The 25305-nt window shown below is 36.6% G+C and overlaps 1 protein-coding gene across 2 annotated transcripts in view; it reads left to right on the plus strand.

The window, feature by feature from the left end:
- Nucleotides 1-25305, plus strand: part of LOC103586833 (mitogen-activated protein kinase kinase kinase MLT) — a 161864-nt gene that overhangs the window by 74924 nt on the left and 61635 nt on the right. For both annotated transcript variants that reach the window (XM_008568166.1, XM_008568167.1), the window contains exons 4-8: nucleotides 2466-2531; nucleotides 6156-6184; nucleotides 6304-6441; nucleotides 13673-13759; nucleotides 19370-19444. In XM_008568166.1, coding sequence (XP_008566388.1) covers nucleotides 2466-2531; nucleotides 6156-6184; nucleotides 6304-6441; nucleotides 13673-13759; nucleotides 19370-19444 — 395 coding nt within the window. The remainder of the gene's footprint in view (nucleotides 1-2465; nucleotides 2532-6155; nucleotides 6185-6303; nucleotides 6442-13672; nucleotides 13760-19369; nucleotides 19445-25305) is intronic.

Here is a 25305-nt window from a genome sequence, read left to right on the forward strand (position 1 = left end):
CCCCGCCCCCCCCCGTCCCGTGTGTGGTCCCTTTTTGTGCCCCCGCCCTCTGGTTGTGGGGGTGGGGGGGGGGGGGGGGGGGGGGGGGGGGGGGGGTCTGCATCAATAGGGCGAGGAAGAGAAGACACAGAATTAAGTAGCAAACTGGAACCAGAGGTAAAGAATAGGGAAGGAGAGAATGAGAGCAGAGTCCCTGATGGTGTCCAACACTACAGAGTAATAAAACCCCATTTACTTGGCTGGTGAATTGATCTGAAAGGCAAGTGCTAATGTAATGTGTTTGGCCTTGGGCGAGAAGAGTTAGGCAAAGAAGAGGCTTGTTTATTTATAGTTACAAGTACTATTTAACATTTAAAAATCCTTTAAGATGGCCTATAAAAAGGAAAAGAAACCAACCCTCTTTGATAAAGCTGTGTGTAGAACTTAGAGATTAAAGAGCAATATGTGTTGATTCTTTTGAAATTCAGCTATGGACCTTTCAGTTTGACCACGATTGAAGCCTCTGAAGCAACAATGTGTTGAGAAATCAAAGAATGAGTAATTCATTTCTAATAAGAGTTGATTCATGCACTTTGAAATAGGCATTGCTCAGCATCATTGCTGTTGAGAGAATATCTCCTCCAAGTAAAAAATGATTCTCTTCTTTCATGACCAACAAGTATATCTGAAATTGCTGCAAGTCAATCATCAACACATAAAAGCAAAAATTAAAGCAGATAAACCTGAATCCAGTCTCAAAATGGTCACCGATTCCAGATCTCTCTAAAAGTATTCTCAATGACACCTGTCACATCTTTTGTAGGAAACCCTAAAAGTTAAAACTTGATGAAAGTATTTTTCAGCCTTCTTAATTGTTTGCAATAAAAATAAGGCAGAATTATAAATGGCTTTACAAAAGCAAATTAAATAGAATTTTATGATTGTTATTACTACTGTTTATTTACACTAAATATTATTTAAGTGTATACTATACATTGTACACAATTAATTTATGGTATTTTTTTCTGATGATAACCTGCCACGAGGAAGAAAAGTGCCTATATTTAAAGCTTTTTGTGTCTTGTTTTTCTAAATCCTTACATGTCAGCAAGTATAGAAACTATCTCTACCTCTAATAGTAATTAAGTAGATTCTACTTGGAAAATTATTCAGGAATTTGATTCTAAAAGCAAGAAAAAGGTAACTGTGAACTTCAGTCATAGAGATTATTAAATGCTACTGGAGTTGTAACTATTGGATTTTTGCAGTTTAAAGTAAAGTATGTAGAACTTCATATTAGAAGAGAGATTATCTTCATCCCAATTACATCTTGTTCAAGATTACTTAAATTACTATTACTTTTGTTAACCCTTTTGAGTGATATTGCCATGTGGCAAGAGTTTAAATTTTTTTCTCATTTTCTTTGTTCCTTCATGATTCTTTAATATATAATAAGAATAGTAGAAAAAGAATATTATAGATTTAAAAATTAACCTTTATGAAATTGAAATGTTCTGTATACTTTATAAAGCCAAAGCCTAGTTATTAAATTATGTTCACTGGATAGTTGATTAACAAAAGGAGCCTGTTTGATTTGGGGAAAAGGGAGGCTGTTTATCCATTATTTAGAAAAGTTAACTTGAGAAATAAAGGAAAAGGAAATATTTCAGTAGACAATGTGTATTTTCTTTATTTTAAGGGGGTAGATAATACATAAATACAGAAAGTCAAACTACTAAGGGGGTAACCATGAAATATGTCTTTTAAAGTATAATTTTTGATTGAAAATAATAAAACTCTACTTACTTTATACATACCCAATTTACCGAAATAACTTGATTTACATCCTAAATATGTTGGAGAGAATTTTGAAGTGTATTTAAATGTAGAATATCTCAAAGATTCATCCTAGTGAAAAAAATAAAATATTTTGTTAACACTATATATTTTTCTACCTGAAGATCCATAAAATCCTTTACCAACCGTAATTAATCAGTCCTCTCAGGTCTCCCCACCCCTACCCTACCTCCACTCCCAGATCTTGTTGGAATGAGTACTGAAAAAAAAAAAAACCAACTTGTAACTGTGTAACTGTAGACTTCCAAATGAAAACTGAAAATCCTGGTCTGAACTTTGGCAGATTTAGAAGGCAGTTGGTAGTGGAATACCTAAGTTACAGAGCACTCTTCCAGTGGTTACTGTACTATTTTGATGCAGACTACAGAAATTAAGGTGTCCTTATTAGGTATCATAAGAAGCTAGCTTTATCCACAATCAAATTCCATCCTCTAAGAGATAAAACCACATAAATTTTACTTAGCATATAAACGTTACTACTGTATGCATGTCCTATTTCTATTTTAACCTAAAAGAATAAAACACATGAATTTAGTTTCTGCTATTGAATTATTTGAAAAATATGAAAGGTAATACTGATGCAATGTTGAAAAATATTAATAGGCTTTTTTTCCTTCTTATATGAAAAGGAATGCACTATTTACACATGGAGGCTCCTGTTAAGGTCATTCATAGAGATCTCAAGTCAAGAAATGGTAATGTAGTCATATGTTTTTATTTTACCTATTTTATTACAAATTGCATCCACCTGTATGTTAAGTTATTTAGACACAAGCATCATGTTTTACATATCTTGCATAACCTGCTGTTTGACCCACCACTGATACCATGAATATCTTTCCACTATCAGTAAATATCAAAATTCTCTATATCATTTGAAAAAGCTGCACAGTATTCCATTGTATGAATATAGCACAGAATGTGGACATTTGGGGGAAAATATGTGGACATTTATGTTGTTTCCACTTTTTTCTTTGATAAGAAATATTGGGCTTAAAACTGTACAGCCAAATTTTTCAGCACATCCCTAATTATTTCCCTACAATCATTTTCTAAAAGAGGTATTGCTGGGTCAGAGTGTGTGGTCATGTATTTTTAGTCTTCTATTTTTAGAGGGCCCTCTGTACTAACAATTTTGAGTTTTGTCCTTGTTACTTCTGAATTATATGTTGTAAATTTTTTATGTCAGTCATGCCCATATTACCTGGAGCAGTGCCCAAAAATGATTAGTGTGTTTGGGAGTTTGGGAAATAGAGACTTAATTTTTTTTTTCTCTTCTTCTGTACTTTATTAAGTTTATTTATGATTCTGTATTGTAAAATTTGGAGAACAAGAATTTTAAAACAAGTTGCAGGATTAGACATCGCCTCACAGTAGGAGTGGTAACAATGCTTCTTCCATTACGTCACTTCAAAGTTATTGGAGAATGGCAGTGGGATTATTTAGCTATCCAGAGCTAGCTAAAGTAAACATCAGAGTTTCCTACTTTAAAAAAAATCTTGCTATCAATTAATTAATTACACAATTTCTAAATGGCTCTTCTTAGTAAGGAAGAGAACTATTTATTTTTAGAAGATCTTTAGATCACTGTGGTTAAAATGGGTACATGCCAAAAGTGTGATCCTTAGAATGGCAAGTAGAAGAGGACCAGGGAATCGACCAGGTACTCTCACTCATACTCCAGGACCTTGAGGTTTGTGTGTGCATATGGCAGGGAGTGATTGATGGGGAGGAAGGGAAGTTATTGGCAGCTGCCACTCATGAGTAGTTCAGGTGGGACCACCAACTTAAACCTACCTGGTGGCTCTGGCCAATTATTCTTGCCCTCTTCTAGGTCATCACTTATCCTCTGACTCTTCTTAGACATAAGCTTCCTGGAGCTAACCACTTGGACATATTTTTGGGTAACAGGTAATCATCAGGAAATAATCTAGAATCTAGTAAGAAATATCAAAGTTTTATGATTTTGTCTAATTTCAGCTCATGCTCAGAATTTCAATCTAAGTAAGTTATTTGACATAAGTATGTCCTAAATCTTGCATGAGAGAAGAATGATTAAATTATGGATTTATCCATGCTATCACTATGAAGACTATTTAACAATGGAGAATGTCCTCATTTTTAAAAATTATGGTTTGTGTAGTTACTTGATAGGAACACACATACACGTAAATTAAAAGAATATAGATGTAACTTTTAGCAGTTTTTTTCCTGGGAGAGGGAACAAGACTTTCATTTTCTATGTTATACATTTTATAATGTTAGATTTTTTTAAATAAGAACTTTTTAATCTTTTTTTTTTTTTTTTCCTCCCCATTTTGTCTTTTTTACTGACCGGTAACGGGATCGCAACCCTCCGTGTTGCGCCCACACTGCGCTCAGCCAGTGAGTGGGAACTGGTCTCCACATGGGATCCGAACCCTCGGCGGGAGTGCTCCCGTGCTCCCAAGCGGCGCACTCTGATCGCAACCCTCCGTGTTGCGCCCACACTGCGCTCAGCCAGTGAGTGGGAACTGGTCTCCACATGGGATCCGAACCCTCGGCGGGAGTGCTACCGTGCTCCCAAGCGGCGCACTCTCCAGTGCGCCACCGGGCCGGCCCAGAACTTGTTAATCTTTTAATGAGAAAAAAGCAGTAGAGGTATTTTAAAAAATAACTGAGTATAATATTAATAATATTTACATTTTTTTGTAAAGGATTATAGCTTATTACTTATATTATGTCTACCATGAGGCTCTTTCTATATATTAGATCATGCAAAGATTATTTTCCTTACTTATCGAAATTATTAGGACCAGCTAATACAAGTAAGTATTGATCATCTGCCATGTTCAAGGTACTGTGTGGCTTACTAGAAAAATACTAGCAACAGTCCTTCAGGGTTCATTCCTTGGCCTCCTCTCCTCTTATGCTCTCATTCCCATAAAAGCCCCTCCTAATATTAACACTCCCAAACAGATCTCAACTTCAAAACTATGTATCTATCTGCTTACTAGACATATCCACATAGATATTTTGTATGACCTTAAAATGTATTGTATCCGAACTGATCTTTTCATCTTTTCCTTATCCCCTGAAAAATCATTCCTGCATTTCCTTTCTCAGTGAATGGCAATACCAGTTACCCAAGCCAGAAGTTAAATAAAATGGAATTATAGTTTGGATCCAGAGCTCCTGTTCTAACCATTAAGTGGTACTGCCTCTTTATTTGATTTCATCATTAAGTCTTCCTGCTTCTCCATCCATACCCAGCTATTCATCAAGCCTGGTTGATCCTGCATCCTAAATAACTCTTGACTCAGCCCACTCTCTCCTGTCCTTGGCCACAGCCTCAATGCAGGCATCCTTATCTCTCTTAGACCACAATAAATTATGCAGTGATCTCCCTGCCTCCAGTTCTGTTCTGTGATGGAGTTTCCCCGCTGCATATTTGCTTGTTTCATTCCTTCACTTAGAATTGTTCATTGTCTTTTCATTTCTCACAAGAGCTCCTCTTGACCTGGCTCCTGCCTTCCAAAATTGCTATGCTGTTTCTCTGCTCCTGAGTTTTTACATAGGCTCTCTCTTCTGGCTAAAAAACTTCTTTCCTCCTACAGCTCTCCTCTTCTTAACTCCTGTGTTTTTCAGATCTTAGCAGAAGCATCATTTCTTCCAGGCAACTTCATCTGACCTCCCTAGACGTAGATATCCCCGCTCTTTGCTTCTGTAGCACTCTTTCTTTCATCATGGAATTAATTCCACTTTATCGTAGTTGTTTGTTTAATTGTCTCTCTGATTAGACTGTGTACTCATAAGAGCAGAGACAATGCAATCTTGCACACCCTCCTGTTCCTGAACATAATATATGGCCTTGCCCATACCAGGTGCTCAGCAAATATTTGTTAAATGAATGACTATGAATAAATGAATGAATGAATATTGTCTCTGCCTTTAAGAAAATTAGTCTTCAATTGGGAGGAAAAACTATATATGCCATGAAGTAATAATGCTAATGACTTCCTCAATATCAGTTGGCAGTCTATTGAATGAATCCTGGTAAAATTTGGTTCTCCTAACTACTACTAATTTGTGCCTTTTTTCTGGACAGTGCTGTGTTTGGATAAAACAAGTGTCTTAAAAGCCTTTTAAATCAGCATCTCATACAATTAGGTTTTTATTTTAATGTCAGCTCCCTTTTGCAAAATCTTAGATGCAGTAAATAATTTTATCTTTCATAATGCCATTTCGAAGATATACATAGAAGTTTGTGATTATTTTCAGTATAAGATAATTATCAGACAAATTTAGTGATTGTCATAATTTATCTTTTTTTCTTTTAGTTGTTATAGCTGCTGATGGAGTTTTGAAGGTAGGACTGTTTCTTTTAATTTAAAAAAAAAAATCCATTAATTTTCAATGTAGGTTCTTGTGACTGATAATTCTTTTATTAGTCAATAAGTAGAAAGTTGTTGGCTCCTCTTTTCTCAGATCTGTGATTTTGGTGCTTCTCGGTTCCATAACCATACAACACACATGTCCTTGGTTGGAACTTTCCCGTGGATGGCTCCAGAAGTTATCCAGAGTCTCCCCGTCTCTGAAACTTGTGACACATATTCCTATGGTGTGGTGAGTTCGTTTCTCATTTCTTATTTGCTAAAGGAAATTTAAAAAGCAAATAATCTAGAGAAGAGAGGTACAACAATATGACACGGCTTTATTTGAGACAATACTGTTTCTGGTGGAATGCCTAAAACAGTGTCAACAGGGAGAACATTTTCCAATTGCCAGAATGTTTCCTTTGATCACTTTTAATGCATCTGAGTTATTCTGTGTTGAGACAAAACCAGTGCCACCTCTAAGAAACTAATTAGATGGAACCTGATATAGCATTGGGCCTAATACATTCCTGCAGAGAGTGCTTTCTTGCTAGGTGGAAATATGACTGTAGAATATCTCTGTAATTCAGTGGAAATGTGGATCATTTAGAACAGGACTTCATTATAATGGATTGCTCAAATAGCATAAAACCACCAATAGATCGCCAAGCAAGTTAATTAACATTTGAGTGTCACTTTTTAAACTGATAAGTGAGTTTCTAAAAGTACAAAAGAAAACGTACTTAGCACTTAGCAGATGGCCTTGCCCGTGTCTGCTGCAAGTCTTAGAAGGCAGTAGTTACTATCTGAAAGGTGAATCTGAGGTATTACATAAGAATAACAACAGAGCAACATAGCAGAACAGAATAATGTGTGGATGGGGGTGGAATGCTCAAGGAATAGAGACCACAGAAATGAATCAGTTAGGGAGCAGAAGCCTCTGGGGGAGGAATTTGGAAATGGATTATTCTTAAGGAATAAGTTATACCTGCATTATCAGAGAAAAAGAAGCAGAGGGTGGGGGCAGTTCTTTGCTGGAGGAAGGAATTCATTTGTTGCCTTTTTCTGAGTATAAGTTTTTTCTAAACTGCTATATATCCTTTAAAAAGTCCAAAATAGTATTTCGAACTTCCTGTTTTTGCATCTCATCTCCCAATTATTGTGCCTCTCTATTTATGCTATTACTTTTTAAAAGGACATTCTCATAGAAATGGGAAAAGAAGCAGACTAATTTGGGCACAAATCAGCTTGCCTCTCACCATGCCTCTCACCATGCCTCTTCTTGAACTTCTGTGTTTTCTTACAAAGGTAGTAGATGATGGCACAAAGAGATCAAAATTGCCAAACGTGTTCCTTTTTCTTTAATCAGTCTCTAGGTATTTACTGCTGGCTTATTACTTAAGTTTTAGGCTTGTTTCAGTTGGCTATCTCTTTCTAAATCATAATGCATCCTCTCTATGCTAAATTACTAGAGATAAATTTTGTTGGCCACTGAAAAAAATTATTTCAAGAATGAAATATATGTTTTTAGCTAACAGCTAGAATTACAAAGGTCAGAAGATTACAGTAACATCAGGCTAAACATCTGATTTCCCTTAATATTGTGTGTTTCTTTTCTTTTTTTTTTTCCTTTTTGTGTTTTTTCCTGACTGGTAATGGGATCGCAACCCTCGGTGTCGCGCCCGGTTACCACGACCGGCAACCGTATCGCAACCTTCGATGTCGCGCCCGCACCGTGCTCAGCCAGTGAGCAGACCGGTCTCTTTATGGGATCCGAACCCTCAGCGGGAGCGCCGCCGCGCTCCCAAGCGCCACACTCAACCGAGTGCGCCACCGGGCCGGCCCAGTATTGTGTGTTTCTAATAATGGAGACTATAAGCTATTATGGTAATCAAATAATTTCCATTGAAGAACGGAAAAACAAAACATAAGTTCCAGAGGATACTAGATTCTAAAACTGGTCTCCTGTGTCAAAACTTATCCCATTCTAACTGTCATACATTCATCTGGTGGGGATTCTGAATATGTGGAATTTATTGCAATTTAGACTTTTTGTGAGATTGCTTTTATGAAGTTATGTTCTTCATTTTTAAGGAAAAATTTATGTATTGAGTCAGCCACTATGCTAGACACCAGCTTAGGGTCATTTATATTTTACTTAATCTGCTCCTTAGGACCAGTATCTCATTTTATCCTGTAGCACAGGAGCCAGCAAACTTTTTCTATAAAGGACCAGATAGGGCATATTTTTGGCTTTGAGGACCATTTACAGTCTCTGTTGCATAATCTTCTTCGTTTTTTACAACCTTTTAAACATAAAAAAACAGTCTGTATTCTGCAGCAGGCTGTAGTTTGCAACTCCTCTGTGGAACGAGAGGCCTTAGAAGGGTAAGCAACCTAACTAAAGAACAGGGCTTGTTGAGTCTGCGTTGCAGATGACAGTTTGTGGCCAGTCACAGCTCTCACCCCTTTCACGTGCATGTGTGTACAAGTATATGTAAACATACTTAGATGGTTATGGTTTTTAAATTGTTTTGCACATTTATATGAACTAGAAGATTTTTGAGATTCATTTTCGCACTCTACAAGTCCACGTACAGAGCTTTTAACATTTAAAATTCTCCCCAAGTCTTGGAATTTCCCTATCTCAGAAATTTTTGACCTAAAGACACAACTATGAGTTACAGAGAAAGTGAACTTTTGGACTCAATATTATTTCATTTATGAAAACAAACCTAATGCTACTTTCTTTTAAAGCCTTATGATTGCTAGGGACTTTGGTGTGAAATGCAACCATCTGTTTTTCCTTAGCTGAAGTGCAGTCTTTAGTATCAGTAACTTAAGTATAAATTCCTTTTCATACATTAACCATAAAAGATGTTAAGAAGTAACTTCTGTTTGCAGAGCTTAGGATCTTTTCCAAATCCCTCTCACACATTTCACAATGACCCCTCTTTTTTTTTTTTTTTTTTTGTCTTTTTGTCTTTTTTCGTGACCGGCAACGGATCGCAACCCTCAGTGTCGCGCCTGTACCGGACCAGGACCGGCAACGGGATCGCAACCCTCGGTGTTGCCCCCGCTCCTCGCTCAGCCAGTGAGCGGCCGGTCTGTATGTGGGATCCGAACCCTCGGCGGGAGCGCCACCGCGCTTCCCAAGCGGCGCACTGTAGCAGTGCGCCACCGGGCCGGCCCAACAATGACCCCTCTTTTTAAATAAAGCCTGAGTCAACCTTTCTGGAGCTGCAAATATTTGGTTTATTTTATTAAAAACCTTTTCATTCAAGTGACTATGCACCACTTTTCAGTAGAAGGGCCTGAACGTGTCTCTTTGCAGATTAGGCTTTCTATCTACTTGTTTACTGATCCTACCTTGCTTGATTTGGTTTTGTGTTACTTGGGGGAGATTTAACAAATGCTTAGCAAGTTATTCTATCAAGTAATTTAACTTACTGAAACAAACTGCAGCCAGCCACTGAGCATTTCCAGTGTTGCTTTGTATTTACACACCAGATGTTGCTCTTCAGAAGCTGTTTGCACCAGTCACTATTTGGAATATCAATTCTGCATTCATGCTAGTGCCTTCCCTTACCTGATGGAAACAAAAATGCCTTTTTAGTGATTCTGTTTTAAAATAATTTCTGCTATTTGACTATTTTGAAGAAAGAGGATTGCTCAGAATGTTGGTTTGCCTCATGTGGATAGCAGTAGCAGCAGAATTCCATTCAGAAAAATGTACAGATGCTCATTTAATTACAAATGGGAATTCAGGATTGTATTTAATTCTGTTCCCTTCCCATTCCATTTGTTCTAAATAAATATGATTAGTGAAAGAAAAAGTGCAAGGCATGCTTTCCAGAGCTTTTCTATTTGAACAATCACAAGTTTTTTAAAAATGAAGAAAGCATTATGTGTTCAAAGTAGGTATTACATAAAAGAGCAGGAGAGGACAGTTAAGGTTGGGACCATGTTAGTTTAGAAGTTTGTGTTCCATAAATTTTGAAAATGATTCCTATCTAGGAAAGCAATGTGGCTATTTAGAATTTTTGAAATCCTTTCAAAAATAGGTGAGTAGCTGGGACTCATTTGTCAGTAGGAGTTTCTGTTTGCATAAAATATCCCATAGTTCATTACAAATCTATTCTGTTCATTGAAATTCCCCCCTACACACAGTAGTCACACTCAGATGAATAAGGCCGTGAAAAAGACTTGTCCTATCTTGAAACTCATACAAAAGATGCAATATGTTTTGTTTTTTATTTTTCTTTCTTTTCAGACTTGCTGAAGAATTTAGCCCCTAATACTCTCAGGAGTACTAGCCCTCCCCAGCTTGATAAACCTGTATTGCTTCTTAACAAATGGCAAGACTAACTAGCCTTGTACTGCCTTTACAATAAATGTGCTGCAAATACCAGAAATGGACCTTATGATCCTTGCTTCTAAAGTGGTAAACTTTGCCAGGCAGGCAATTGTTTCTCCATTTTATTAGAAAGGAGGTTTTTCTACTCACTTATGGTTACTTCTCTTTAAGGACCAAACCTGAAGGAGTGTTTAGTATGTTATCCACAAAAAAAGAAAAAGAAAGAAAGCAAAAATCATTGAAGGAATAAGCCTTCTGAGAACACAAGGCCTAGCCACTCTTTAAAAGCAAAGCTATCCTAATGACAATGCAGAAAGGATTGCCTTCTTAGAAGCTTCTCAGCCAAAACCAGCTTTGAAAACAGAGTAGCTTAAGCGACAGCATGGCTGACATACTTCTCTGTGAGCCCTGTTCCAGAACAAGCCAGGCTCAGGTAATAGCTTTCTATTGTTTGTAAAAGAAAAGGCAGGAAAAGTACACAGCCCTGTCCAAGTTTCTATTCTGTAAACTGAAAATAGAAATTTTCTTCGTGAGCACAGTTTAAATGTGAGGACATCTCAATACAAAATGAGTTGGAAAATATTTTTAAGGTGAAAGATTACAATAACATTTGGGTTGCATCCTCATAACTGGTATTTTAAGGCATAGTTTAATGTATTTTTAGACCTCCAAGTGACTTTCTCAACAAAGTTACTTTTTTGTGCCAAATGTCTTTTTGTTTAGGTGTAGAAGAAGCTGTTGTCCTATATCATACCACCTACTTTTTGATACATTCCCGAATCTGGATAAATAAAAAAAGGAAATCATGAGATGTGCTGATGATACTGGGATTAACCTGAAGACCTCATTTGGGCTTCAGAACATAGTGGTTATGTCACCATCCCTGACAGTTTTACATTCATCAAGTGACTCCTTCAGCTAGAGTTGCTCTTCAGAGACACAGAGGGAGTAAAATGAAACTGTCCTACTTTTTCAGGGTTAGAAATCTTAGGACAATATAACTCTGATCTTATTAGATTCTGGACATTTTCCAACAGAATATTTTGGAATAAAGAAGGACGTACATATTTTTCTGGTGCTATTCCCGCAAACTCTTGGTTTCACATCTCAGCTCACAAAACCCAGTCAGCCTGCGCGTGCGCGTGCCTGCGTGCGCTGTATCGTGCGCTGTATCGTGCGCTGTATCGTACTTGCAGGCCAAACCAAGGCGGGAGGAGGGGCGAGGCTGCCCATCTGAGCGTTTTGGGTTTTGCGGCATTTGGTTTATTTGAGGGTGAGTCCCTATGTCCGTTCTCTTTAGGAATGCCAGGACCATTCATTTTCTTGCTTTTATCGTACCGCCTCCCCAACCTCAACCCCAGCCCCAGCGGAGTGGTAGTTGCAACAAATGGAGGGGCTTCATTTTCTCCTCAGCCCTCTTGCTGCGCCCCTCGTCCCCGGAGGGCAGGCGGTGTGTCAGGCCTGGTTGCTTACCTCTTCTGGCTCTCACCCTTTTACTTACAGTGTTCACTAGAATTGTCCCCTTCTGGGGTGCCCCTTATCTTTTCCTCCACATCGCTTGTGTGACTCAAGTAGAATTATTCAGTAGCTCTTCTAAAGAAGGACCTTAAACACTTGATTAAAAACCCAAAGAGGCTTCAGTGGATTTTTTTTCTCCTGCTTGAGCAGCATCTGCCAATTTCCCTGATTTTCCTGCTAATTATCTTTGTATTAGCCAGAATTTATTTAACATGTTATGGCTCGAATAAGACAGCACTGGCTGAGGACATAGTGGCTACAGAGTTAAAGGTTCATAGGATTTGCTTGAATAAAGTATATGACTTCCATCTACATTCTTACTTAAAAATGGATTTTTGTCGTTAGAACATGGGAAATCTAAATCTAAACTGCTGAGTTCTCTCGCTTCTGCCACGGGTCCATACCTAAAATATGGCCTGTGGCATTCTTTCGAGTACTACATCTTTCCCTTCTCTAGAATTACACAGTGTTAAGAGCTTGACTTTGGGCATGAGACAGCAAGTTCATGTTTTGGCTCTGTCACTTGATAACTGAGTATATTTGGGCAAGTTTATTTAACTTGCTTCAGCCCTCATTTCCTCACCTATTGAATGAGAATAATATTTATTGTATAGGCTTGGTATTAATCGTGATTAATATGTAAAGAGTACCTGGGACATAATAAACACTCAATAAATGGTAGTGGTTGTTATGATTATTATTGATAAAATTAGAATCGTTTTGGCATGTTACAAAATGTCGGCAGACTCAAATTTTTGATGTCCATTTGTGTAAATAGAGAAAGTAACAGAGTGTACAAATCTCCATTACTCGGTACAGTATTTGAAGAGAAACTAAAATTGGCAGCATTCCTAGGATCAATTTGCTTTCTTTGGGCATTCCAGTTCAGATTTATTAACCATGCCATACTGATCTCAAGAACTGCACAGAGATGAACACACATTTAAACTCAAATACATATGATCAGCTTATATGTATGTAAAGTGTTTATTACATTTTAGAATATGGCATAATAAATCAGATTATAGGTGGATGAAAATGGATCCCTTACACTGACTCATTTTGAGAAAGATTTCTCCAAAACACAAAATCTAAATGTTATAATTTTGCAGTATCTACTGTTGTGGGGTAGGTGGGTTAGCCAGTGATATGTATTTGGGTTCAATTTTTTCTTGATGAGACCTTTATTAAACTTTTAAAAATATTGTTGAATTCCCAGTTATTATCTTACAGAGAAATGTATCAGAGATTGAAGGTGAAAAGAGTATTAACTAACAAAATGCAAAATCTAATTTATGGGAATATATGGAAATTCTAATAATTTATAGACCAAGTTAAATCACTGAGGTGCATTAGTTTCATAAAATTTCAAGTCTAGCTCTACATGTCCTAATTTCTAACCCAGGGTTTTTCTTTATTAAAAAAAAAAAAGTATATAATATATAGAAGAAGTCCTGTGTGTGAATATATATGTTTTGCCCAAGTTTCTACAGATGGGTTTAGTTGTGTCTGGTAATTGGATACAATCAAGTGTTAGATAAAGTTTCAGTAACATACCAAAAATATAAAGTACAAGAATAAAAATTCCATATTCTTTTTGTTCTAGGTTCTCTGGGAGATGCTGACAAGGGAGGTCCCCTTTAAAGGTTTGGAAGGATTACAAGTAGCTTGGCTTGTAGTGGAAAAAAACGAGGTAAGACTACGTTTCTCCATTCAGGTACATAGATCAGAAAACAGTATTGGGGTTTTGCAAAAGACTTTTTCATCTTCTTCAAATTGAAAGTAAGTTCACGCTTATGGAAAGATTAGCAGTAGGAGCTAACACAAAGGGTCAAAGTGATGTTATTCCTCATGAATGGACCCTTTACATCTAATTGTTGCAGCTTCACGTCGTGATGCTGTAGATCAAAAATTGTACAAGTACTGTACTAGTTTCTCAGTCTCAATTGTAAAACCTAGGGGTTTGTTCTTAGTGATGAAAGAAGCCATTGCGTCCAAGGTAGGGGAACAGTTTAACTCCATCTCCTGCGTTTAGGACATCTTTTTTACTGTCCGGGAGTTGATATATCTGTAAGAGACCTTCAGCTACTTCAACTTACCTCTCCCAGCAGGAGTCACTATAGTACAAGAAACTGTCGCTTAGATGAGAATTTCAAAAATAAAAGAAGAAAAAATAGTTTCAAAAAAAGGGAAAAATTACAGTTTTGCCACCTACGTTGAACACTACATTGAAGATGAGCTCCTCACTGGAATTGGCGAGGCAGTGGCGTAACTGTTCGCTTCTTCATGCAGAGCCTTTCCATTTCAAAAGAACTTCAGTGGCGTAAACACCGTTTGTGCTGTGTCCCCAGCCTCGCTTTTCTTCTTCCCACAAATTGAGGCTTTCCGTTAGTTGGACCTATGAGCCTACATCAGAGAACATGGTACATTCATATCAAAGAGAGCAACTACATTTTGAAAGGTTTAAAATTGTGACTGAAACGTACAGCCATGGAAATTCTCAGCATAAGGATGAAGCATCCAATATCAGGGTATTATGAGAACTTAGATTGCGTAGTGGAAGCATGCAGTTGTCTTTGCAATGCTAAACAACTTTATTTTATACAACTTCTTTTCATTACCAGATCTTATCTGTGCCCTCCATAAGAGTAAGAGTGCAACCTTAGGATAAATAATTTGCAAAAAGGTGAATATGTAAAGATACTCCCTTTTTAATTCTTTAAAAGAATTGGATTAATCTGCTTTCCATGTGAGTGCGAGAACAAACTAGATTAATCAAAAAGCTGCTGTTGACTAGGAGAAACCAAGTTTCCATTTTTTAGATCACATAATTCAGAGCCACTTTACTAATTTGTTCGCCTGATTCATTGGGAATGGATGCAGTATTGATGATAGCTGAACTGGATGGGAAAGAGCTGCCAATGTAAGAAGTGAAAGGGAGTTATATGTGAAAATGTGCCTTATTTATTGTTGCACAGGAGCTGTTCTGTTTTAATTAAATGTATTAGTAATTCCTGGTGTGCTATTAATAAGAGCTCACACACAGGAAAACTGATATTTTCATGATATGAGGACCCACTGTTTCTTTTGCCAGTGAGATGATTAGATGTTTGGTTTTGAGTTTACAAACGAGAGTGAGGAAAATTATTGACCTTCTGTTGACTCTGGAGCAGAACATTCAGTGTAATCTTTTTTTCCCTCTACCGCGTTCCAAGATAAACTAGGAGAAAGTTTGTTTTTGTTAAATCCTAACTGGATCTTCGAAATATGTATAAGACAGAATAGTTAGTATTTTAAAATAATATTTCATTTAAAGGATAGCAGAATAGATGTAAATCTAAAGGATTTTTAAGACATTGGCATATCGGTCAAGGATTCTTAAAGCTGATGAGAAAAATGAATTTAGAAGCTGCTTGGATAATTGAATTGAGGGTTGTGGATCACCCATAAATAACCTTCAGAACCTCTTCAACATTGTGCATGAAGAAGCGGTCTCCATCTTTCTCCCCAGAGAACCCATGAAGTAGAGTTTACTATTTTATTGATGATGTGTTCTGATGATCAGTTAAGAACTGATGAAAGCTACTCAAATGTTCCCATACTGTATTTATTAAATATAATAGTTTAAAGAAACCCACATGATAAAATAAGCTTTCTAATGAACTTTAGTAAAATTAGGCATTACAGGATATTAATCTGCTCTTCCTATTCTGCACAATATTTACTTGTCAAGAATATGGAAATTAAGTTCAAATGTAATTTTCATTGTCATCTTTCAAGGTGTCTTCATTTCACCTCATAAATGGAGGCACTTGTTTCCAAAACAAATTCTGTTGACATAGCATTGAAATAATTCCCAAGGATTTATTTCGTTTCATTTCATTTCATAACAAAATTGAGACTTTGACTTAAAGAAATATAATTTATGCATCCCTTCAACTTATTTAAATAATTATTTTAGTTTATCTGTTTTTACTGTTGAATACCTTGGGTTATTGGGTTGAAAAGAGAAAGCCATATTTTTGTCAGGCCTCATTTTAATAAAGAATGATGTGTTTGAACTTTCAGGGAAATGTTTTAAATGTGCTCAGTTTGCCCTGTAATGTCTATATTCAAGTACTAGGATTGCCTTTTCTTTTTAACTTTTTACTTTGAAATAATGATAGACTCACAGGAATTTGTCTAAATATTACAAAGAATCCTGTGTACCCTTCACCCAGCTTTCCCCACTTGTGGCATCTTTCATAATTGTAGTATAGTATCAAAACCAGGGAATCGAGATTGGTACATTACTCTTAACTAGACAATAAACCTTACTCAGTTTCACCATTTAGGATTGTTTTTTGCATCCATAGGAAAATCAATACTTTCTGAAAATTATATCTAAAGATCTTTGCTTCTAATCCCTTAATAATTAAATAAGACCTTTAAACATTCATTTTTTCTAATATTAAATCCTATTAAAACTAGATTCAAATCAACCACATCGTATTGACAAAATAAAATAAAACTAAAACAAAAAAAAACTAGATTCGTAAAATACTGCTAAACTTTAGTAAACAGTGAACCTTTATAGAAGGTATAAAGTGAAGAGGGCATTACTAATACATTTTTGAAATGTAACAGATATATATATTTGCTTTTGTCATTTCCATGAAACTCAATCAGTGGCCATTCAGAATGTTCTGACAGCATAATTTCTATTTTTTATAAATACCTAGATTCTTATATAAAATGAATTTTGTTCTAAGTAGAAAAACAATTTGATCAACATAAAAATCTTCATAAAACTTAATCTATTGCTTCTGACTACACTTTAGAAAAAGATAAAGATGACTTAAAAATAATTTTTATATCTTATATAGAAAATGGTGCAAAAAAGATATGATGTTTTTTAAAATGTCATGCCTAATTTAGTTATTGGGAAATACTTTAATTTTAAATTCGAAACTTTTATTTTTAAATATTTTTTAAAGTAGTGTTGCAGACCTGGTGCTAAGATATGGTTATTTCAGAATGTTTTCATGCATTAGGAATGCACACAGTTATGTAATCAGGACTTAAGTACTTTGGTTTCTATTTTAAAGTACTTTTTGATGCACCAAAATAATCCTTTAAATAAAATGTCTGAGTCTATATTTAACTGATATTTGACCATGTCAGATTATTTAAAATAATTGTGTCTCCTTGTGTAGTGTCTTAGATGTGGTATCCGAACAGTTGTTCAATAAGAAAATATGACAGAAATGATCAAAATCCATATTCAGCCAATTCATATCTCAGTTCTTGGAACAATGTTGAGACAAAGTTGTATTTACAGACGGGTATGTTCAGTTGCATAATTGCAATTATAGTCTGTTTTTATTTGTTGCCACTGCCCAGCTATCTTATATTTCTTAAAAAAAGGAAACACCTGATTTTTCACATTACAGCAAAATAATAGTACAGTTTAATACATCTTGTTCTATTTCATGAAATCACAATACTAGAAGTTAAAAAGTACTTAGCATAGCTTATAATTTGTAGCAGGTTGTTCTGTTTTCTAACTTTATTTTGTTTTGATTTTAAGTTTATCTGTAATTCTAAATTTAGATTGTCAGTTTTCTTGCCAAGGCAAGTATTTTTCTAGTTTTATATGTAGACTCCCCAAATCCAAATAAGTTCAGTTTTAAATTTTTTATTTGCAAAACTTCTTTGGCTAACAATACTGTGGAATAAATCTTAGTACAGTGGTTCTCAACTCCATCACACGCAGTGCTCTTTTTGTAACAACTGTGATAACGCCCTCTCACTCACCTGAAATGAAATTCAGAGGTAATGCAACTTACCTGTACACATCATATTTTAAGTCATTATAATGCTCTAACTGTAATGTAAAGGAGAAATAAATGAAATATCTATTGCAGTGCACAAATGCTCAGGCATAATCATACTAGAGGAGATAATGGAGCGGTTTTAGATGCTTGCATTTATGAATAAATAAAATTCAACAGCTACAAATGCAGCCTGAGAGAGTTGGATTTTGTTAATGACTCCAGTACCAGGAGCTGCACTGTTGTCAGTGACAATTTCCAGAAATCTTGGTAAAGTTATGAAATGCAAAAATCAATCTGCCCTTAATTTATTTATTTGGTAGTGCGTTTTAGGAAAGTTCAGCATATTTTTAAACGGTTCAGAAAATACTTTGTGTTTATTTGTAAACCAGAGTTAGATTCTAGGCCCAGAAAATTATAAGCTTCCTTGTTTGCTTTTTTTACTTACATGAATGCACATGGGGTATTTGAAATTTGGTGGGATGCGAGAGAATTCTTGATCATGTAGGACTTAATGGTATGTTGAAGGATGCCTAGCATTCCTGACCTGCTCTCCTTAAATGCCAGTTGCAACCCTCTAGTCTTTAAAACAAACAAAAATGCCCCTGCAGTATAGGGGCATTACATGTTCTGTGAGAACTGTTACTGTAGAATGTTAGAATAGAACTGATCCTCACATTATAATTTGTGTTGTATCAGGTCCTTACAGTATATGGGTTTGATTAAAACAAAGCCACAATGAGTCATACATTCAGAGTATCTTATTTACCAATGAGAAAATACACAGTTCTCCATAAACTTATCTCTGTGATCTTCATATATCTTCAGAGTTGTACTGTTACTGCCAAAGCTAAACTGGTTTCCTAGTTACCTGGCCTGTTTGCATATATAATAAGTTGCCTATAAAAGTATAGTGATAAATTTGTGGGTTTTTTTTTTTTTTTTCCTTTTTGTCTTTTTTCATGTCTGGCAATGGATCGCAACCCTCAGTGTCGCGGCAACGGGATCGCAACCCTCGGTGCTGCTCCCGCACCTCGCTCAGCCAGTGAGCGGCCGGTCCGTATGTGGGATCCGAACCCTCGACGGGAGCGCCGCCGCGCTTCCCAAGCGGTGCACTGTAGCAGTGCGCCACCGGGCCGGCCCGATAAATTTGTGGTTTTAGATTCAGTATTTAAGTTCCAACTTGTTCCTCTCCTGCTGTATTTTATTTTAGATTTGATTGTATGTTTTGTGCATTTGTTGTACTGAACCTGACTTCTCCATCCACTGCGATTCCTCTGTAGAGGAAAAGTACAAGTCTTTAGAGATTAGATATTACCAATCTAAACATAAATTCTCACCTGTCATATATTAATCAGTGGAAGCTTTAAATTTCATGCCTTGTTGATGCTCTTAAATTAACTTGTTTATGGCTGTCCAAATAGTATTTGCTTGCCTCAATGATAAATCCTTGTGTTTCATTTTGTTTTGTTTCCCTCTTTTTATTGTAGAGATTAACCATTCCAAGCAGTTGCCCCAGAAGTTTTGCTGAACTGTTACATCAGTGTTGGGAAGCTGATGCCAAGGTATATTTTTTCGTTGTTCAGAATTCTGAAATTTCACTTGTTTGGCTTTGAGTTTTTAAAACTTGGGGTAATAAAATCCATTACAAAGCAAAGCTGGATTGCTATTCCTGTGAACCCCAGATTGGCTGTTAAGGCTTTCTGCTGACATCTTCATCTCCAGAGACTTATTACTGACTCTTCCTTACAATACTCTTTGGCATTCTGGACTCAGTAAAGATAATGTTCTTTTGTTTTTAATCTTTAATAATAACTACTGCACCTTTATGTTATAAAAATGACTAACATAGTACTTATTATATGCCAGGCACTGTCCCAAGCACTTTAATGTGTATTCACTCAATTATTCCTCAGATATCTCTATGAGATAGGTACTATTGTTTTCCTCATTTTACAAATGAAGAACCAAGGCACACAGAGGTTATGCAATGAGCTTAAGGCCACATAGCTAGTAAGTAGTAGGGCTGGACATGAACCCAAGCAGTCTGGCACTAGTTCCTGCTCTTAACCACTACATTACGAGTATATTGCCTTTTTAACCAAAGAGCAGGCAAAAGTAGCACTTCTAGAGAATCTTTTTTTTTTTCCAATTTTATTTATATTTATTGCAGTCTGTTGTTTCAGTACATCCATATACTACACAATGAATCACTTAGGGAAGACAGCATAGTTTTGTATCTGTTAGTCCACCACTTCTCACCCCCCCATCCCTTTCCCTTCCCAGCCTCTGGTAACCATTATTCTAGTCTCCACTTCTATGAGAACCACTTTTTTTTTTTTTAGATTCCACGTATGAGTGAGACTACACAGTATTTGTCTTTCTGTGCCTGACTTACTTCACTTAACATGATGGTTTCCAGTTCCATCCATGTTGCTGCAAATGATAGGATATCATTTCTTTTTATAACTAAATAGTATTCCATTGTGTATATATACCATAGTTTTCTAATCCATTCATTCATTGATTGGCATTTAGGTTGATTCCATCTCTTGGCTATTGTGAAAAGCATTGTGATGAACATGGGAATGCAGGTGTCTTTTTGATATATTGATTTCATTTTCCTTTGGGTACATACCCAGTAGTGGGATAGCCGGGTCATAAGGTGGAGCTTTTTTCTCTGAGGAACCTCCAAATTGTTTTCCACAATGTATGTACCAATTTACATTCCCACCAACAGTGCAGGAGGGTTCCCTCTTCTCTGCATCCTAGAAAATCTTGATACATACTCCCTGTCCAGTTTGTGGTATTTTTGAGCTATTACAATAGAGTTGGAGAAATTCCAAAACTTAGGCTTTCATGTTGTTATCACATTTAAGCATGAATGGCCCATTTCCTTCCCCTGAAAAGATAATTTTAAAAGACTCTAGCATGCATACAGAAATATTTATGGGTAAAATGATAGGGTAGTCTTGGATTTGCTTCAAAAAAAGTAAAGGGAGGGCCGGCCCCATGGTACACTCAGGAGAGTGCGGCGCTAAGAGTGCAGCTGCACTCCCACCGCGGGTTCGGATCCTATATAGCCATGGCCAGTGCGCTCACTGGCTGAGCGCGGTGCGGGCGACACCAAGCCAAGGATTGCGTTCCCCTTACCGGTCACAAAAAAGAAAAAAAAAAGTAAAGGGAAATGGATGATGGTGTAGATAAGCAAGACTGGCCATGATAATTTTTGAAACTAAGTGATAGGCATATGGAGGTTTATTATATTGTCCTTTCTACTTTTGTGTATGTTTGGAACTTTCTATATCAAAAAGTTAAATAGAAAAAGGTTTTCACAGATTCAACATTTCAATAAGTGAGCAATTATACTCAAGAAAGTAGCAAAACTTTTATTGTTCAAATTTGCCCAGTTTTTCATGGAAATCAAGGTATTACAACTGACATTTTTAATAGAGACCTAGAAGGAAAGACTAGAAAATGAAATTTCTTCCCTAATTTATACCTAGTTCCAATCTGACCCCCAAAAAGAATAAATTATGATATGTTTCTTTAATGGGAATAACTCAGAAACAATTGGTGAGTCAGGGGACGATGTTAGTATAACACAGAATTCAAGTTGATTAATATATAATGTTTCCCAGCACATTGTTTGCACTGAGTGCAAAGTATAATAATGCAGCCAGCAAGGCAATAAGGGACATAGTGCTGTGAAGCCACTTCACCCCATATGCTCCTGCTTGGCTTGGCTTGGCAGAGTTTGTTGCTGCTTCTCCCCAGCTGTATTTTGCCTTTGCCCTGATAACAAGCAGCCTCAATTTTTGCTTTCACTCCTATACTTCAAACTTCCTTCACCTTTTTTTAGAGTCCTGTATTTATTATTATTTTTTATTAAAGGGTTTAACATGTTTTTAAAAATCTTAATGTGTGGGCTGGCCCGGTGGTGCACTGCTACAGTGCGCCGCTTGGGAGTGCAGCGACGCTCCCGCCGAGGGTTCGGATCCCACGTACAGACCGGCCGCTCACTGGCTGAGCGAGGGGCGGGTGCAGCACCGAGGGTTGTGATCCCGTTGCCGGTCCCGGTCCGGTGCGGGTGCGACACTGAGGGTTGCGATCTGTTGCCGGACACGAAAAAAGACAAAAAGAAAAAAAAAATCTTAATGTGTGTTAGTATTTTTACTTAAGATTGTTTTTATTTTTATTAGTGCTCTATGACAAAGTTGCATGTGTTTTGAATGGTCTGCCCTACGCTGTTTAGGCGTTATCATTTTTAGTATGTGATTTTGCAGAATTGGGGAATTTTAAGCATTAAGAAAAAATGCCTGCTCTTTGCAACTAATTCGGAAGAAACTACAAACAAGTATTCTCAAGCTTGCTTCAAAAATTTATTTTATACTTAAAATGGCATCATACTACCTTTCCCCTACTCTTTCTTCCAGCTATATGCCCATTGTGACATATACAATAATTTTGGTAGTGTTTTTCTCTCTGATACTTAAATAGAAATTTTCCCTGAAATTATTTGCATTGAATTAGATTAATGCAACTAAATCTGTATAATTATACTTATGTTTCAGCATGCAAAGCAGGTTTTGAATTTCTTAATCAGAAACTTGGTACTACATTAATTAAAAGTCTAAAAATATACATTATGGTACATTTATTAAGTGATAGAGTAACACACAACACTTCATACAACAAAGACATTAGGCCCAGTGTTAAAATCATGAAGTTGGCATGTCTTTAACATATAGTGAGTTGACCCTTCTTTAAGACGAAAGGAATCTTGTGTTCCAGCCATGTGAAGTATGAAGAAAGTTTAAGATCGATTTTGTATTTTAACATTTACTTGTACATTTTTCTGGGGTACAGTGTGTTGTTTCAATACACACATACATATACTGTGCAGTGATTCACTTAGGGTAGATAGCAGTTTTGTACCAGTTAGTCCACCATTCCCCACCGACCCCCTTCCTTTCTGGCCTCCAGTAACCATTATTCTATTCACTCTATTCTCTGTTTTTTGAGATCCACTTTCTTTTCTTTTCTTTTTTGAAAGAGTCCACACACATATGAGTGAGATCACGTAATATTTGTCTTTCTGTGCCTGGCTTACTTCACTTAATATGATGGTTTCCAGTTCCATCTATGTTGCTGCAAATGGTAGGATTTCATTTTTTGGTAAAGCTGAATAGTATTCCATTGTGTTTATATATCACAGTTTTTTAATCCATTCATCTGCTGATGGGCATTCAGGTTGATTGCATTTCTTGGCTATTGTGAATAGTGTTGCAGTAAGCATAGGAGTCCAGGTGTCTTTTGGACATATTGATTTCATTTCCTTTGGCTATATACACAGTAGTGGGATAGCTGGGTCTTAAGGTAGGTCTGTTTTTAGTTCTCTGAGAAACCTCTGTACTGTTTTCCACAGTGGCTGTACCAATTTACATTCGCACCAACAATGTAGGAGAGTTCCCTTTTCTCTTCATCCTCACTAGCATTTGTTATTTTGTCTTGTGGATAATAGGCATTCTAACTGGAGTGAGATGATATCATATTGTGGTTTTAATTTGCATTTTCTTTGATGAGTAGTGTGTTGAGCATTTTTTCATGTGCCTGTTGGCCATTTATATGTCTTCTTTTGAGAAATGTCTGTTCAGGTCCTTTGCCCATTTTTTAATTGGGTTATTTGGTTTTTTGCTGTTGAATTGTTGGAGTTCTTTATATATTCTGGATAGTAGCACCTTGTCTGATGTGTGGTTGGCAAATACTTTCTTCCATTCTATAGGTTGTCTCTTCATTTTGTTGGTAGTGTCCCTTGGAGTACAGAAGTGTTTCATTTGATGTAGTGCCATTTTTCTATTTTTGCTTTAGTTGCCTGTGCCTTTATAGTCTCACTCAAAAAAGCACTGCTCACTCCCATTTTATGTAGTGTTTCCTCTATATTTTCTTCTAGTAGTTTCATAGTTTTGGGTCTTAAATTTAAGGTCTTTAATCCATCTTGAGTTGATTTTTGTAGATAGGGATCTAGGTTCAGTCTTCTGCATGTGGATATCCAGTTTTCCCAGCACCATTTGTTAAAGAGGCTATCCTTTTCCCAGTGTATATTTTTGGAATCTTTGTCAAAAATCAGTTGACTGGGGCCAGCCCGTGGCTCACTTGGGAGAGTGTGGTGCTGACAACACCGAGTCAAGGGTTAAGATCCCCTTACCAGTCATCTTTAAAAAAAAAAAAGAAAAGAAAATCAGTTGACTGTAAGTGTATGGGTTTATTTCGGGGCTCTCTATTCTGTTCATTGATCTATTTGTTTGTTTTTATGTCAGTACCATGCTGTTTTGTTTACTATAGCTTTATAGTATATTTTTAAGTCATGTAGTGAGACGTGCCCAAGTTTGTTCTTTTTGTTCAAGATTGTTTTAGCTATACAGGTTCTTCTGTGGGTCCACACAAATTTTAAGACTTATTTTTCTATTTCTGTGAAGAATGTCATTGGTATTGTGATAGGAACTACACTGAATGTGTAGATTTCTTTGGGTAATATGGACATTTTGATGATGTGAATCCTTGAACCCATAAATATGGGATATCTTTCCATTTATTTGTGTCCTCTTCAGTTTCTTTCACCAGTGTTTTGTAGTTTTCATTGTAGAGATCTTTCACTTCCTTGGTTAAATTATTCCTAATTTTTGTTTTTTGAAATGAAAATGAAAGTTTGAAAATGAAATATAAATTTCATTTTATTGGTGGCTATTATGAGTGAAATTACTTTCTTGTTTTTTCTTCAGCATTTCATTATTGGTGTTTGGGAAAGCTGTTGATTTTTGTGTGTTGATTTTGTATCCTATCATTTTATTGAATTCATTTATTAGTTCTAGTAATTTTTTTGGTGGAGTCTTTAGGGTTTCCTATGTATGTAATCATGTCCTCTACAAATACGGATAGTTTGACTTTCTCTTTTCCAATTTGGATGCCCATTATTGCTTTTTCTTACCTTATTGTGCTGGCTAGAACTTCCAGTACTATGTTAAATAAGAGTGGGGAAAGTGGGCATCCTTTTCTTGTTCCAGATCTTAGAGAAAAGCCTCTAATTTTTGTCTGTTCAGTATGGTATTAGCTGTGGATTTGTCATATATGGCTTTTATTGTGTTGAGGTACATTCTGTCTGTACCTAATTTGTTGAGTGTTTTTATATGAAGAGGCATTGGATTTTATCAAATGCTTTTTCTGCATCTATTGAAATGATCACTTTTTGGGCCGGCCCGGTGGCGCACTGGATAGTGCGCCGCTTGGGAAGCGCGGCGGCGCTCCCGTCCGAGGGTTCGGATCCCACATACAGACCGGCTCCCGCTCACTGGTTGAGCGAGGGGCGGGAGCAACGCCGAGGCTTGCGATCCCGTTGCCGGTCCCCGGTCCGGTACGGGGGCAACAC

The sequence above is a fragment of the Galeopterus variegatus genome, unplaced genomic scaffold, assembly GCF_000696425.1.
Source record: "Galeopterus variegatus unplaced genomic scaffold, G_variegatus-3.0.2 Scaffold383, whole genome shotgun sequence".
NCBI classification, from domain to species: domain Eukaryota; kingdom Metazoa; phylum Chordata; class Mammalia; order Dermoptera; family Cynocephalidae; genus Galeopterus; species Galeopterus variegatus.